General features: G+C 45.2%; 1 protein-coding gene across 1 annotated transcript; it reads left to right on the top strand.

Moving 5' to 3' along the window:
* The first annotated feature begins 2,249 nt into the window (after positions 1 to 2,249).
* On the top strand, positions 2,250 to 9,880 carry LOC140420789 (uncharacterized). Its single transcript, XM_072504809.1, has 2 exons — positions 2,250 to 2,446; positions 7,393 to 9,880. The coding sequence occupies exon 2, from the start codon at positions 7,748 to 7,750 to the stop codon at positions 8,840 to 8,842; it is 1,095 nt and encodes a 364-aa protein (XP_072360910.1). The 5' UTR covers positions 2,250 to 2,446; positions 7,393 to 7,747; the 3' UTR covers positions 8,843 to 9,880.
* Positions 9,881 to 15,780: the final 5,900 nt, after the last annotated feature.

Here is a 15,780-nt window from a genome sequence, read left to right as displayed (position 1 = left end):
CCAAGGGCTGGTGCAGATTTGATGGGTCGAATGGCCTCCTTCTGCACTGTAAATTCAATGATTCTATGATTAGGAGACACAGATTGAAGTTTATGAGCAATAGATACAGGGAAGAACATTTTACTCAGAGAGTGGTTATCACCCAGAACTCAGTGCCTATGAGACCGTTAAAAGCAGAGATAATCAAGGATTTAAAAAGGGGATTGGAACGGCACTTAAGGAAAATAAACTTGCAGAGCATGAAGGATACAGCAGGGGAATGAGACAGACTAGATTACAGAAACTCAGCATTGAATCAACAGGCTGAATGGCTGGCCTCTTTAGGTGCTGTAATGACTCTGACTCATTCATGCAAACTCTTCATATAATTCCACCCTTGGATCCCAGGTATCATTCGGGTAAATCTGTGCTGCACTCCCACTCAGTCTATTCTTTCCAAGGTGTGGCACGCAGAACTGAACACAGTGGGCGCGATTCTCCACTCCCACGCCGGTTGGGAGAATCGCCTGGGCCACCAAAATTTCCGGGGACGCCGGTCCGACATCCTCCCGCGATTCTCCCAAGCGGCGGGAACGGCCTGGTCGAGTTTCGCGGGCCGCAAGCTGGAGAATCGCTGGAGACACCGAAAATGGCGATTCTCCGGCACCCCCGCTATTCTGAGGCCCGGATGGGCCGTGTGGCCAGGCCAAAACGGCGGATTCCCCCGGTGCCGTCCACACCTGGTCGCTGCAGTCGTGGGCGGTGCGTGAACACTGGGGGGCGGCCTGTGGGGGGTCGAGGGGGGTCCTGCACCGGGCTTTACCTGGAATGTGGGGTGGCCCGCGATCGGTGCCTGCCGATCGTCGGGCCGTCCTCTCCGAAGGAGGACCTCCTTCCTTTCGCGGCCCCACAAGATCCGTCCCCATCTTCTTGCGGGGCGGACTTAAAGAGGACGGCAACCACGCATGGTACGGGTTGGCGCCGGCCAACCCGCGCATGACGCCCATTATGCGGCGCCGGCCGCATCATCTATGCGGCGCCGCTTTTACGCGGGCAACAAGGCCTGGCGCGTGTAGATGACGCGGCCCCGATCCTGGCCCATTGTCAGGGCCTGAATCGGTCGGGACCGGGGCCGTTCTGCGCCGTCGTGAACCTCGACAGTGTTCATGACGGCGCGGCCACTTCAGCGTGGGAGTGGAGAATCCCGCCCAGTATTCCTGGAATGGATGAAAGGTCATGTTATCTGAAACACTTTCTCTGTTTCTCTCCACAGATTCTGCCAGACCTGCTGAGCATTTCTAGCATGTTTTATTTCTATTACAGTGGTCTAAATACAATTTTGAACATCTGTGCTTTTACAGTCACATTGTACTGTTTGTGGGAAAAGATTTAAGATATCAAACTTTTTTTCTGCCAACGCCCTGCTGAATCAAGTGACTGCCAGTTCTTTACCTGGTGTTTGGTTGTAGTTTCACACCTGCAAATCTTTCCCATTTAATATGCTGTAAAATGGTTGCAAAAAAAAATCATTCCAATCCAGGATAGAAATTGAGACACATTTATGGCGGTACGGCAGCACAGTGGTTTGCACTGCTCCCTCACAGCACCGGGGACTTGGCTTCAATTTCGAACATGGGTGATGTATGGAATTTACGTGTTCTCTGCATGGGTTTCCGCCGGGTGCTCCGGTTCCTCCCACAGTCCAGAAATGTGCAGGTTAGGTGGCTTGGCCATGTTAAATTGCCCCTTAGCATCCAAAGATGTGCAGGTTAGGTGGGTTGTGGGGTTCCAGGGATAATAGCGTGGGGGTGTGGACCGAGGTACAGACTCGATGAGCCAATTGGCCTCCTTATGCACAAAGCATTCTATGGTTCATTTCTCTTGGTTTGAGTTTTTTGTGTGTAAATCCTCCCCTTCTAAACCCCTGTAAATATTTTCCAATTCGTGTTTGGAGTCCTCCACCGGGCTTGTATGAATCCTCCCAGTCTATCCTCCGGCTCTATTCCTCTCTTGGAGCCGGCTCTTTTTCACCCGCTGGAAAAGCACACCAAGCATCTTACATCCCGAGACAGCACTCGTACTGCGCATGCTTCACACTCAGCCCGGCCTCACTCACTCACTCAGTCCCTCCGATTGTTCGGAGGACCAGCCACTCCTGCTCAGTCCCCCAGACCCGCCCCCTGCCCTTGCTACTGGTTCGGAGCTGCCGTCAATCGTTGTGGATTGGAGCATGCGCAGTCCTTGCAGGCAGACGGTTTGCGTTCCAGTGAGTGGATTTAAAATCCAGGTTTTACACAGACCGAGTGCGGATCCGGAGCCGAAAACAAACCTGTGAACAGAGACAGGGTCGGCATTGGTTCGCCAGGTTTCATAAACTCACGGTGTCGCTACCGAATCCTCAAGCTGCCATTTGGGTGGCGTACTCGCTGACCGACATCTGAGGCTTTTTCACCGGAGATAGACCCAGGTAATGGCCGCATTCTTTATAAGAAGGCAAAAAATAAGAGAGCGCTTGTGCGGCTGCCATCTTTATAGGGGTATAGTTATGTGTCTTGTGCCAACAAAGCCCAGCTCCGTGTGTGGGACTTGCAGCAAGTGTCACTCAGACATATGAGCGTGAAAGATAATTTTTGAAATTTGATATTCTTGTCTCTGTTCTGCTCTGTGACAGATTAAAAACGTTGACACTGTTCCTTTTCATGAATAGTATCTTAAAGGAGGAAAGTGTGGTCGGCGCAGCACCGGGACCCGAGTTCAGTTCCCGGCCTTGACTGGCTGTGGAGTTTGCACTTTCTCCCGGCTCCCTCCGGGTGCTTCCACAAAGAACAAAAAAAAAGTACAGCACAGGAACAGGCCCTTCGGCCCTCCAAGCTTGTGCCGACCATGCTGCCCGTCTAAACTACAATCTTCGACACTTCCTGGGTCCGTATCCCTCTATTCCCATCCTATTCATGTATTTGTCAAGATGCCCCTTAAATGTCACTATTGTCCCTGCTTCCACCACCTCCTCCGGCAGCGAGTTCCAGGCACCCACTACCCTCTGTGTAAAAAAACTTGCCTTGTACATCTACTCTAAACCTTGCCCCTCTCACCTTAAACCTATGCCCCCTAGTAATTGACCCCTCTACCCTGGGAAAAAGCCTCTGACTATCCACTCTGTCTATGCCCCTCATAATTTTGTAGACCTCTATCAGGTCGCCCCTCAACCGTTGTCGTTTCAGTGAGAACAAACCAAGTTTATTCAACCGCTCCTCATAGCTAATGCCCTCCATACAAGGCCAAATCCTGGTAAATCTCTTCTATACCCTCTCTAAAGCCTCCACATCCTTCTGGTAGTGTGGGACCAGAATTGAACACTAAACTCAACTCACTAAACCATTCACCTGAGGAAGGAGCAGCGCTCCAAAAGCTAATGACATCGAAACAAACCTGTTGGACTTTAACCTGGTGTTGTAAGACTTCTTACTAAACTCAAAGTGTGACCTAACTAAGGTTCTATACAGCTGCAACATGACTTGCCAATTCTTATACTCAATGCTCCGGTCGATGAAGGCAAGCATGCCATACACCTTCTTGGCTACCTTCTCTACCTGTGTTGCCCTTTTCAGTGACCTGTGGACACCTCGATCTCTCTGACTATCAATACTCTTGAGGGTTCTACCATTTACTATATATTCCTCACCTGCATCAGACCTTCCAAAATGCATTACCTCACATTTGTCTGGATTAAATTTAATCTGCCATCTCTCTGCCCAAGTCTCCAAACGATCTAAATCCTGCTGTCTCCTCTGACAGTCCTCATCGCTATCCGCAATTCCACCAACCTTTGTGTCGTCTGCAAACTTACTAATCAGCCCAGTCACAGTTTCCTCCAAATCATTTATATATACTACGAACAGCAAAGGTCCCAGCACTGATCCCTGCGGAACACCACTCGTCACTGCCCTCCAATCGGAAAAGCACCCTTCTATTGCTACTCTCTGCCTTCTATGACCTAACCAGTTATGAATCCATCTTGCCAGCTCATCCCTGATCCTGTGTGACTTCACCTTTTGTACCATTGTCAAAGGCCTTACTGAAGTCCATAAAGGCAACATCCACTGCCCTACCTGCATCAATCACCTTTGTGACCTCTTCGAAAAACTCTATCAAGTTAGTGAGACACGACCTCCCCTTCACAAAACCGTGCTGCCTCTCGCTAATACGTCCTTTGCTTCCAAATGAGAGTCGATCCTGTCTCGCAGAATTCTCTGCAGTAATTTCCCTACCCCTGACGTAAGGCTCACCGGCCTGTAGTTCTCTGGATTATCCTTGCTACCCTTCTTAAACAAATGAACAACATTGGCTATTCTCCAGTCCTCCGGGACATCACCTGAAGGCAGTGAGGATCCAAAGATTTATGTCAAGGCCTCAACAATTTCCTCTCTAGCCTCCTTCAGTATTCTAGGATAGATCCCATCAGGCTCTGGGGACGTACCTACCTTAATATTTTTCAAGATGCCCAACACCTTGTCTTTTTGGATCTCAAAGTGACCCAGGCTATCTACACACCATTCTCCAGACTCAACATCCACCTGTTCCTTCTCTTTGGTGAATACTGATGCAAAATATTCATTTAGTACCTCGCCCATTTCCTCTGGCTCCACACATAGATGCCCTTGCCTGTCCTTGTGGGCCAACCCTTTCCCTGGCTACCCCCTTGCTTTTTATGTATGTGTAATAAGCCTTTGGATTTTCCTTAACACTATTTACCAATGACTTTGTGAAACCTTTTAGCCCCTTTGACACCTTGCTTAAGTTCCTTCCTACTTTCCTTATATTCCACGCAGGCTTAGTCTGTTCCCAGCCTTCCAGCCTCCTTTTTCTTTTTGACGAGGCCTACAATATCTCTCGTTATCCAAGATTCCTGAAATTTACCGTATTTATCCTTCTTCCGCACAGGAACATGCTGGTCCTGAACTCCTTTCAACTGACATTTGAAAGCCTCCCACATGTCAGATGTTGATTTACCCTCAAACATCCGCCCCCAATCTATGTTCTTCAGTTCCCGCCTAATATTGTTATAATTAGCCTTCCCCCAATTTAGCACATTCACCCTAGGACCACACTTATCCTTGTCCACCAGCACTTTAAAACTTACTGAATTGTGGTCACTGGTCCCGAAATGCTCCCCTACTGAAACTTCTACCACCTGGCCGGGCTCATTCCCAATACCAGGTCCAGTACAGCCCCTTCCCTAGTTGGGCTATCTACATATTGTTTTAAGAAACCATCCTGGATGCTCCTTACAAAATCTACCCCCTCCAAGCCCCTAGCACTAAGTGAGTCCCAGTCAATATTGGGGACGTTGAAGTCTCCCATCACAAAAACCCTGTTGCTTATACTTCCTTCCAAAATCTGCCTACCTATCTGCTCTATCACCCGCTGGCTGTTGGGAGGCCTGTAGTAAACCCCCAACATTGTGACTGCATCCTTCTTATTCCTGATCTCTACCCATATAGCCTCGCTGCCCTCTGAGGTGTCCTCTCGTCGTATAGCTGTGATATTCTCCCTAACCAGTAGCGCAACTCTGCCACCCCTTTTACATCCCCCTCTATCCCGCCTGAAACATCTAAATCCTGGAATGTTTAGCTGCCAATCTTGTCCTTCCCTCAACCAGGCTCTAAGTTCATCTGCCTTACCCGTTATACTTCTTGCATTAACACATATGCACTTTAGGCCACCAGACCCGCTGTTTTCAGCAACATAATGTACAGGTTAGGCGGATTGGCCATAATGAATTGCCTCTTAGTGCCCAAGCGTTTGCAGGTTAGATGCGGATAGGGCAGGGTAATGGGCCCAGTGCACTCAACAGTGTTAGTATAGATTTGGTGGTCCGAATGGCCTTCTTATGCACTGTAGCAACTCTGTGGTGCTGTAGCTCTAATTTGAGAGCCTGGGATGAGGGCACTGAACACAAAGTCGCTGATTTGATTGTAAACTCCTGCCTACCCAAGATAATGTCTCCTTTATGCAAAATCAATCTCTACCTTAAAGGTAGTCAAAGTCTCTGTTTCCACCATTTTTTGCGGGAGAGAGTTCCAAAGATTTACCTATGATTCACCCCCTTTGAGAGAATTATTTTTCCTCATCTCTGTCCTATATACTTAAACAGTGGCCCCTAGTACTGGATTCTCCCTGAAGAGAAATCAGTGTTATGTAGTCGGAGGAGATTTCAGAGGTAAGGAGGGTTTAGAAATCAAGGGAGGATGAGATTCACAAAATCAAGTTACTGCTTGACCAGTATTCAAAGAAGGTTAGAAGTAGGGGAATGAGCGTCGCTCTAAGTGAAGGCACAGACTGAAAACTTTGGCGTGGTGTCAAGTTTGTGGAGCGGAGAATGTGGGAGCACCTCCAGGCGTGTGTTGGAATAGTCAAGTCTGGTACAATGGCAGGAATGAGTGTTTCAGCAGCAGATGCACTGAGACAGGAGTGAGGTTGGTGATAATTCCAGAGGTGGAAACAGGCGGTCTTCGTGATGGCACAGAAATTAGGTCAGAAACTCACCCTGAGGTCAAATGTGACACTGAGATTGTGACCAGACTGACTTCATCTCAGAGTCTTCCCACGGAGAGGGATCGAGCTGATATCTAGTGAATGGAGATTGGAACAGTGACTGAAAACTGTGTCTTCAGTGTTCTCAATATTTAATTGGAGTTAATTAGTCTTCAGGAAGAGAATGGGCCATGAGGCTGATCCGAGATTTAACTTGGTTAGAGTGGGAGAAAAAAGGAAGGAAACCCTGGGAGGTTTGGAGAAATCACCTTCACCATTTCTTATTAAATCCAGTTTTGGACATGTTCTGTGTAGTCGATCAGGGTCTTCCATCGGGCAGGGGATACAAAAGTCTGAGAACGTGCACTAACAGGTTCAAAAACAGCTTCCCCGCTGTTACCAGATTCCGGAATGACCCTCCTATGGACTGAACTGATTCCTTCACACATCTTCTCTCCTGAGTAGTACTGCACTCCGTTTGCTTCACCCGATGTCTGTGTCTATGTATTTACGTTGTGTATTAATGCTGTCCTTTTTTTTTTTCGTGTATGGAGTGATCTGTCTGGACATTACGCAGAACAATACTTTTCACTATCTCGGTACACGTGACAAATCAAATCAGGGGTCTCAGATTAATGTTTTGTCATGGTTAATGACTGAAGTGAATGATCAAACATATCATTATCTCTCATTGTAAAAAGGCACAGAAAGAATTGTGCAAAACTTTGTTTGTATTTCAGCACAAACAAGGTGGAGGGAGAGTGTGGGAAGGGGATTTGCAGCTTTGAGGGGAAAAAGTGTCCCAAAGAAACTAGAATTGTCTGTTTTGAATTTCTGTCCTGTATTGACGGTAATAAGTTTTGTAAACCCCTTTTACAGATAAGTAGAAGTGGAGGATTTGCAGATGGGAAACTCAAACCAATCATCACTTCAAGATCTGACAGAATCACTCAATTCATCAGGGCCGGAATATAATTTGCCATTGAATGTGGAAAGAAGTATGTTTTACTGTTACGTGTAGGGGAAAAGATTTCAAACATCAGTGTGACTGGAAAAGCACCAAGACGCAAAAACACTGTTCCAGTGAACTGACTGTGGGAAGAACTTTAACTGGTTACACAGCTTGAAAAAACATCACACTATTCACAGTGGGGAGAATCTGGACATGTGTTCTGTATATGGAAGAGTATTCAACTGATCATCCAACCTGGAGACATATGAGCACTCATGCACCATGGAGAAACCGTGGAAATGTGAGGACTGTGGGAAAGGGTTCAATTACCCATTCTTGCTGGAAAAGCATCGGCGTACTCACATTGGGGACAGGCCGTTCATTTGCTCCAAATGTGGGAAAGGGTTCACTCAGTCCTCCTATCTGCTGAGACACCAGCTGCTCCACACTGGGGAACGGCCATTCATCTGCCATGTATGTGGGAAAGGATTCACTCAGTCATCCAACCTGCTGAGACACCAGAAGTTTCACACTGGGGAGAGACCGTTCATTTGCCCTGAGTGTGGGAAGGGATTCACTCAGTTATCCAACCTGCTGGTACACCAACGAGTTCACACTGGAGAGAGACCGTTCACCTGTCTTGTTTGTGGCAAAGGATTCATTGGATCCTCTGACCTACTGAAGCACCAGAGACTTCACACAGGGGAGAGGCCGTTCAGCTGCACTTCCTGTGGAAAGAGATTCAAGTCTTCATCTCATCTCAGTTGCCACCAACGAATTCATACTGAGGAGAGGCCATTCAGCTGTACTTCTTGTGACAAGAGATTCAGGTCTTCATTCAATCTCCAAGCACACCAGCGAGTTCACACTGAAGAGAAGCCATTCAGCTGTACTTGCTGTGAAAAGAGATTTGGGTCTTCGTCCAACCTCAAAGCACACCAGCGGGTTCATACTGAGGAGAAGTTGTTCAGCTGTACCTCTTGTGAAAAAAAATTCAGGTCTTCTTCCAACCTCAGTGCACACCAGCGAGTTCACACTGGGGAGCGGTCATTCACCTGCCCTGTCTGTGATAAAGGTTTCACTAGATCGTTTGACCTGCTGAGGCACCAACGAATTCACACTGAGGAGAGACCGTTCAGCTGTACTTGCTGTCGAAAGAGATTCCGGTCTTCATCCAACCTCAATGTACACCAGCGAGTTCACACGGGGGCGCGACCGTTCACCTGCGCGCAGTGTGGGAACAGATTCACGCGATCATCCAGCCTGCTGGCACACCAGAGAGTTCACACTGGAGAGAGACCGTTCACTTGCACTGAGTGTGGGAAGGGATTCACGCAGTCATCCAACCTGCTGAGACACCAGCGAGTTCACAAGTGACTGAAGAAGTGGATTCTGCTGTTATTACTGCTGTTGATCACATCCAAGACGGAAATATGTTCATCCTGACAGATGGGGTTTATTTCTGCTGATGTTGAAAATCCCTGTCACTGAGCTGCAGCTCTGGATCTATAGCTGATTGTGTTCTCGGAGCTGCAGTGTCTCTTTAACAACTGCTGTCTGTGATCTTTCTCCATAATTCAAGAATTCTAATCAGAAATTACTTTACAACAAGATTCTGAACTTACATCAATTCTAAACTAATCTTTGGTATGAACACGACAATTCAGTGTCTGAGAAGTTCCAATGATTAACATTTCCAATTAGAAAGTGCTGATTAATCCTTGCTGACGATTCTTACTGACTTGTTCTTTGCACATTACACACAGTGACACCTCCATTATCCAGCAGAAAAAAGGGGAATGGTAATTGATGGAGAATCGAGAGTTCCCAAATGTTATCCCTCCCGTCTGGTACAGAAATCCCCTCGGCACGGGAATGGAGACAAGTTCAGTCCAAGTAACGGACTGTCAGAACTGACTGTCGAATAACCTTATAAGATCTTCAGAGATTTATGGATTATAGAAATATCTCACATGCTCTCTCTCTGTCTTATGAAGAAAGCTTCCACAGCAGCTTGCTGGCTAACAAACACCGGACAGGCCTGTTATCTCTGCCAAGGATATGTCTCCAGCACAGACCCAGAAGCAAGACATTTTAAACTCTGATACGATAGGATCTCATGACTCATGCGTAAACTAACTATGTGAAGGTCAAAACTGGCTCTTGAGAGTAAAGAGATTTTGATGTGCTCCGTGGTGGCTTCAGGCTAACATACAAACCAGCTCACACCAGTTAACTGTTCAGAGGAGACTGTCGGCACCAGCTACGCAGACCAGCTCTCACTCCGTGTCATCCGATTGTTTGTCCTGCGAGATCGGTAAACAGTTCTCGCCTATCACAGGTTGTGTGTTTTTCTGCCTATTAAGCTCATGCATCATATTTAAACTTGCTTGTCAATAAACTACTTTAAAATCATTTATGAGCGCAACCCACTTTTTTGGGTAATCTGTGACATACAAATGGTGTTCGGAGTGGGATCATAATGGTCGCAATCATTGGCTTGAGAAGCACCAGTCTCAGTTAAACGTGAATGGGCAAGCTCCTACATGAAGATTGAGTGTACAATGGCATTGACATATTACAGGGAATGGCTGATTGTCTGACAGAGAAAACAGGCGAGCCGGCGGTGAGAGATCCTGGGAATTGGGTAAGAGGATGAAGGAAGTTACAAGTGTCTCCTCAAAATGATTCCTAAAGAGGTTCGGAAAGGACAAATTAAATTGCAGAAGGTCCAGACTCAGTTAGAAAATATCAACAAGGTGAACAGAGTTGGAGACTCTTGAAAGTGCGGGCATGAACTTTTGATTGAACCGGATGTATTTAAGACAGAAGAATGAGGAGTAGGCAACTTAACCCCTTGAGCCCGCTCGCCATTCGATACGATCATAGCTGATCTCTTCACCTCAACTTCAATTTCCTGCACGTTCTCCATAACCCTTCAACCCACTACTAATTAAAACCGTGTCTTATCGCCTCAATTTACTAAACATCCCAGAATCTCTGCACTCAGGGTAGTGAATTGCAGATTCACCACCCTTTGACAAGTAATTTCTTCTCATCTTTGTTTTAAATCTGCTGCCGCTTCTCAAACTATGATCTCTCAGTCTAGATTTCTCCCCAAAGAAATGTCTTTGTCAATACTTTATTGATCTTGTGTACCACAATTAGATCTCCCCTCATTCTTCTAAACTCAAAAGAGCATTGGCCTAAACTGCTCAATGTCTGTTTATAAGACAAACCCCTCATCTCTGGAATCAATCTTGTGAATCTCCTCTGAATTGTGTTCAATGCAAGTACCTCCTCACGTAAGGGTATCAAAACTGTACACAGTACTCTAGGTGTAGTCTCACCAGTGCGTTGAACAGTTGCAGCAACACATCCCTACTTTTATACTCATTTCGCAAAAAATGCCAAAATTCCATTTGCCTTCCTTATTACCTGCTTTACCTGCAAACTAGTTTTTTGTGCTTCATGCAGGAGGACACTCCATTTAGATATTCTTTTTTAAATTTAAAGTGTCCAATTCTTTTTTCCAATTAAGGGGCAATTTAACACAACCAATCCACCTGCTCTGCACATCTTTGGGTTGTGGGGGTGAGACATGGGGAGAATATGCAAACTCCACATGGACATATAAAAGTTGCTTTTATATTTTTCAGATCAAAATGGATAACCTCACACTTATCCACGTTAAACTCCATCTGCCAAATCTTGGCCCACTAATCGAACCTACTCATATCCACTTGCATTGAGGAAACATCCCACCTATTTTTGTGTCGTCTGCAAATTTGGTGAGAGTATCTTCTATCCCTACGATCAAGACAATATATGTAAATAGGGCCTGAGGACCGAACCCTGTGGCACCTCAGTAGTTATGTCTTGCCAACCAGAAAAAAGAGCAATTTATCCCGATTCTCTGCCTTCTGTCTATTAGCCAATCTTCCATACAAGCCAATAAATTACTCCTAATCCCATGTGATATTACCTTGTGTTTTAACTTTTTGTGCTGTGCTGCACCTTATAAAATGCCTTCTGGAAGTCCAGATATATCTACAGGATGCCCATTATCCACTTGGCTTGTTACATCTTTGAAGTTAGTCTAGCATGATTCATTCTTCATAAACCATGCTGACGCTGATGAATTGCGTTTTGACTTTCCAAATGTCCTGTTATTACTTCCTTAACAATCATAGAATTCCTACAGTGCAGAAGGAAGCTATTCGACCCATCAGGTCTGCACCGATTCACTTGAAAGAGCACCGTACCTAGGCCCATGCCCCCACATTATGCCCGCAACCCCACATCCTTTTGGACACTAACGGGCAATTTATCTTGGGCAATCCAACGAACCTGCACGTCTTTTGACTGTGGGAGGAAACCGGAGCACCCGGAGGAAACCCACGCAGACACTGGGAGAACGTACAAACTCCACACAAGACAGTTACCCAAGGCTGGAATTGAACACGAGTCCCTGGCGCTGCGAGACAGCAGAGCTAGCCACTGTTCTGTCCCAATTCTAACAATTTCCCAAGACAGATGTTAAACTAACTGGTCTGTAGTTTCCTACTTTCTGCCTCCAGCCTTTTTTTAATAAGGATGTTGGCATTTTTTCCAACCCCTGGAACCTTTCCCGCATCCAGGGAATTTTGGACTTTTATAACCAATGAATCCACTATCTCCACAGCCACTTTCTTTAAGACCCTAGGAGATGTCGGTCATCAGGTCCTCGGGACTTGTCTGCCTTCAATCCCATAGTTTACTCAGTACCTTTTCCCTATTGACGATGATTGTTCTAAGTTCCTCCCATTCTATTACCTCTGCAATACCTGTTACTATTGGGATGGTACTCGTGCCCTCCACTGTAAAAACTGAGGAAAAATGCTAATTTAGTGTCTCCCATTTCTGTGTTTCCGGAAATTCCCAGTCTCATCCTCCAAGGGATCAACATTCACGTCAGCTAGTCTCTTCCCTTTTATATACTTATGGAAGCTTTTGCTATCCTTCTTTAATATTTTGTGCTAGTTTTCTGTCATAATTTACCGTTGCTCTTTTTGTTACTTTTCCAGTAACCTTTTGTCGATCTTTAAAAGTTTCCCAATATTCCAGCCTGCCACTGGCCTTTGTAATATAGTATGTCATCATTATTGCCTTTGGTTTCTTTAACTTCCTTGCTTAGCCATGGATGTATTTTTCTCTTTCTCACAATCTTTCTTCCTCTCTGGAATATTTTTAGTTGGGAGGAATTAAATATCTTAATAAACATCTGCCACTGCAACATTTTAGTCATTTGAGTCACCCACTGGGGCCAAGTCTGTCCTTATGCCTATGTAATTACCTTTGTTTAACTACAGAATGCTAGGGTGAGACTCCAGTTTCACGACCTCAAACTGAATTTGAAATTTAGCATTGTAGCCATCTGGGATGGCCACGTCCCGATTACAAAATGGACACCCGCAAAGAATGCAGGGAAAATTGGACAATGCTAAGAAACAAGCAGGTGCAAGCTCTGTCTGTTGATCAGAACCTTAAATGCTCAGACAGGACAGAAACTACCACAAAAGGGAAACATTTAGATACACAATGTTAGGACAGACTCCCCGGCGCCAGAAGAAGCTAAGACAAAGCAGACAGACAGTCACCAGGACACGCCCAGCGATCAGGGAACCACCCCTCTATTGGAGGAAAATCGATACAACTGATTGTGAAAGACCCAATTAATTGAGGCTAAGTTCAAGGCCCGCCCAAAACAGCGCGAAGCCCTTTTCAGTATAAGAGGTATCACCCAAGGGAGAATCTTCCTCCTTTGCCTCTTACCGAATAGAGCCAAATTAAGAACCAACCAAAAGTTAGTAACAGCATGCTATGATCACTCTTCCCTCGAGAATCCATAACTATCAGATCATTAATTAATTCCTCACGGTGACACAATACTAAATCCAGAATAGCCTGTTCAGTGGTTGGTTCCACAACATATTGCTCCAAGCAACAATACATTCAATGAACCTTCCCTCGAGGAAACCATTGCCAAGTTGATTAATCCACTCTATATGCATATTAAAATCACCAATGATTATTGCTCTTCCTTTCTTACAGGCCTCCAATATTTCCTGCATTATACTGTGCCCCACTGTGGAACTACTGTATGGGGACCTACAGATAACTACTTACGAGGACTTCTTTCCCTTGCTATTTATATTTCTACCCAGACTGATTCGATGTCTTGATCTCCAGTGCCTATATCATTTACCACCACATCACTGATCTCTTCCTTTACTAACAAAGCTTCATGATGTCCTTTTCCTTCCAGCTAAACCTACCAAAATACTGAGTATCTGCATCTAGTTCTAGAATCTCCAACCAATGGAAACAGATTATCTTTACCCAGTCTTCCCCTGTTAATATCCTGAAGTTTTCAATCAGATCACTCCTTAACCTTTGAAGTGTTATAGAAAATAGGCCAAATTTGTGTAATCTCTCCTCATAACATAACTTCTGAAGTCCCACGGCAACTTTAGAGACAGTTTGTCCCGGTGGGCGAGTGGAAGGGAAGGAAGCAGCAGATCAGATTGTCTCACTCTTAGTGACAAAGAGGTACCATGAGCTCCTCACCTGTTGGAGGTGAGGATGGAGGAGACAGGGGAGTGGGAGAGCACTTCAAAATAAACTAAATTGTATTAGAGATATTAGTAAGATTCGGCAGAAAGTGAGTTTAACACAAAGATGACTTACTTGACTTATCAGAATATTAACACCTATCACTGCTAGAGTTTATTAACAACAGCAGAAATACAACCCAATGAAAATCATAGAATCCCTACAGTGTAGAAGGAGGCCATTTGGCCCATCAAGTCTGCACTGATCTCTGAAAGAGTATCTCACCCAGGTTCAATTCCCCATCCCATCCTCATAACTCCACCTGGGGGAAATTTAGCATATCCTATCCACCTAACCACATCTTTGGACTGTGGGAGGGAACCGGAGCATCCCGAGGAAACCCACGCAGACACGAGGAGAATGTGCAACTTCCACAGTCACCCAAGGTCTCTGGTGCTGTGAGGCAACAGTGCTGGCCATTGTGCACCCCATTCCATTTCTCCATAGCCCTGCAAGTTTAATTCCTTTAAGTGCCCATTCAGTTTCCTACTGAAATTATTTATTGTCTCACCTTCTACTATCCTTGTGGGCAGAAAGTTCCAGTTAATTACCAATCACTGTGTGACAAGGTTCTTCCTTATATCCTTTCTGCATCTCTTGCCCAAAACTTTCATTATTCTGTTTCCTGATCCTTACCCCATCAGCTAATGTTGTCTTTTGATCTAACTGAAAGAGATTGTCTTGTCAATGATCTGATTGTGTTTTGTGGGATCTTGTGATGTGCATATTGGCTCTCACATGACAACAGTGACCATGCTTATGAAGTGTTTCACTGAAGGGCTTTTCTGAGGATGTGGACGGAGCTCAACTGAAATCTATAAATTTACCAATCTTTTTCTTTTTTGCTTAACCTGGGCCTGATGTTGTAGAGTATCAGATCACTAAAAAGACCTAGTTCTGGCTCCCCTTGAAAAGTTCGTTGTAAACAGTAATTACTTAACAATATGAAATTTTGAAACCTTTAGATATTTACTTTTAAAACCTGGTTATAATATCTGCTACAATCATGTTATTTGCCACAAACTGCTGATCAGTCATGTTCAGTTAAAAAAGAGCAAATTGATTGTGACCTTGCTGTAAACTGAGTCTCACCAGCACACTGTTCACATCCTCTCCAGCTGTCGTTTGACAGAATAACCATCATTGTGAGCCACCAAACTGATGTATTTGACTTTTATCCAAAAAATTTACATGTTGAACTGGCCTGGAGTTTATGAACATCAGCAGAAACAGACCCAAGTGAACATGGTTCAGTCCTAGGCCTGATTAACAGTAAAATTCAATCACTACTAATGGTCGACATTTGCTCCTTTATGTTTTTTTTTCATTCATTCATGCGACGTGGGCATCGCAGGCTGTGCCAGCATTTATTGTCCATCCCTAATTGCCCTTGAGAGTCAACCATGTTGCTGTGGGTCTGGAGTCACATGTAGGCCAGATCAGGTAAGGATGTCAGATTTCCTTCCCTAAAGGACATTAGTGAACCAGATGGGTTTTTACAACAATTAACAATGGTTTCATGGTCATCATGTGACTTTTAATTCCAGATTTTTATTGAATTCAAATTTCACCATCTGCAGCGGTGGGATTTGAAGCTGGGTCCCCAGAACATTACTCTGGGTCTCTCATTTACTAGTCTAGTGACAGTACCACTGTGACAC

The sequence above is a fragment of the Scyliorhinus torazame genome, chromosome 5 (assembly GCF_047496885.1).
Source record: "Scyliorhinus torazame isolate Kashiwa2021f chromosome 5, sScyTor2.1, whole genome shotgun sequence".
NCBI lineage: Eukaryota > Metazoa > Chordata > Chondrichthyes > Carcharhiniformes > Scyliorhinidae > Scyliorhinus > Scyliorhinus torazame.
This window is presented reverse-complemented; position numbering and strand designations above follow the sequence as displayed.

Bases quoted from the DNA above. Each gene is read 5' to 3' on its own strand.
- LOC140420789 (XM_072504809.1), top strand. From the start codon at position 7,748: ATGGAGAAACCGTGGAAATGTGAGGACTGTGGGAAAGGGTTCAATTAC.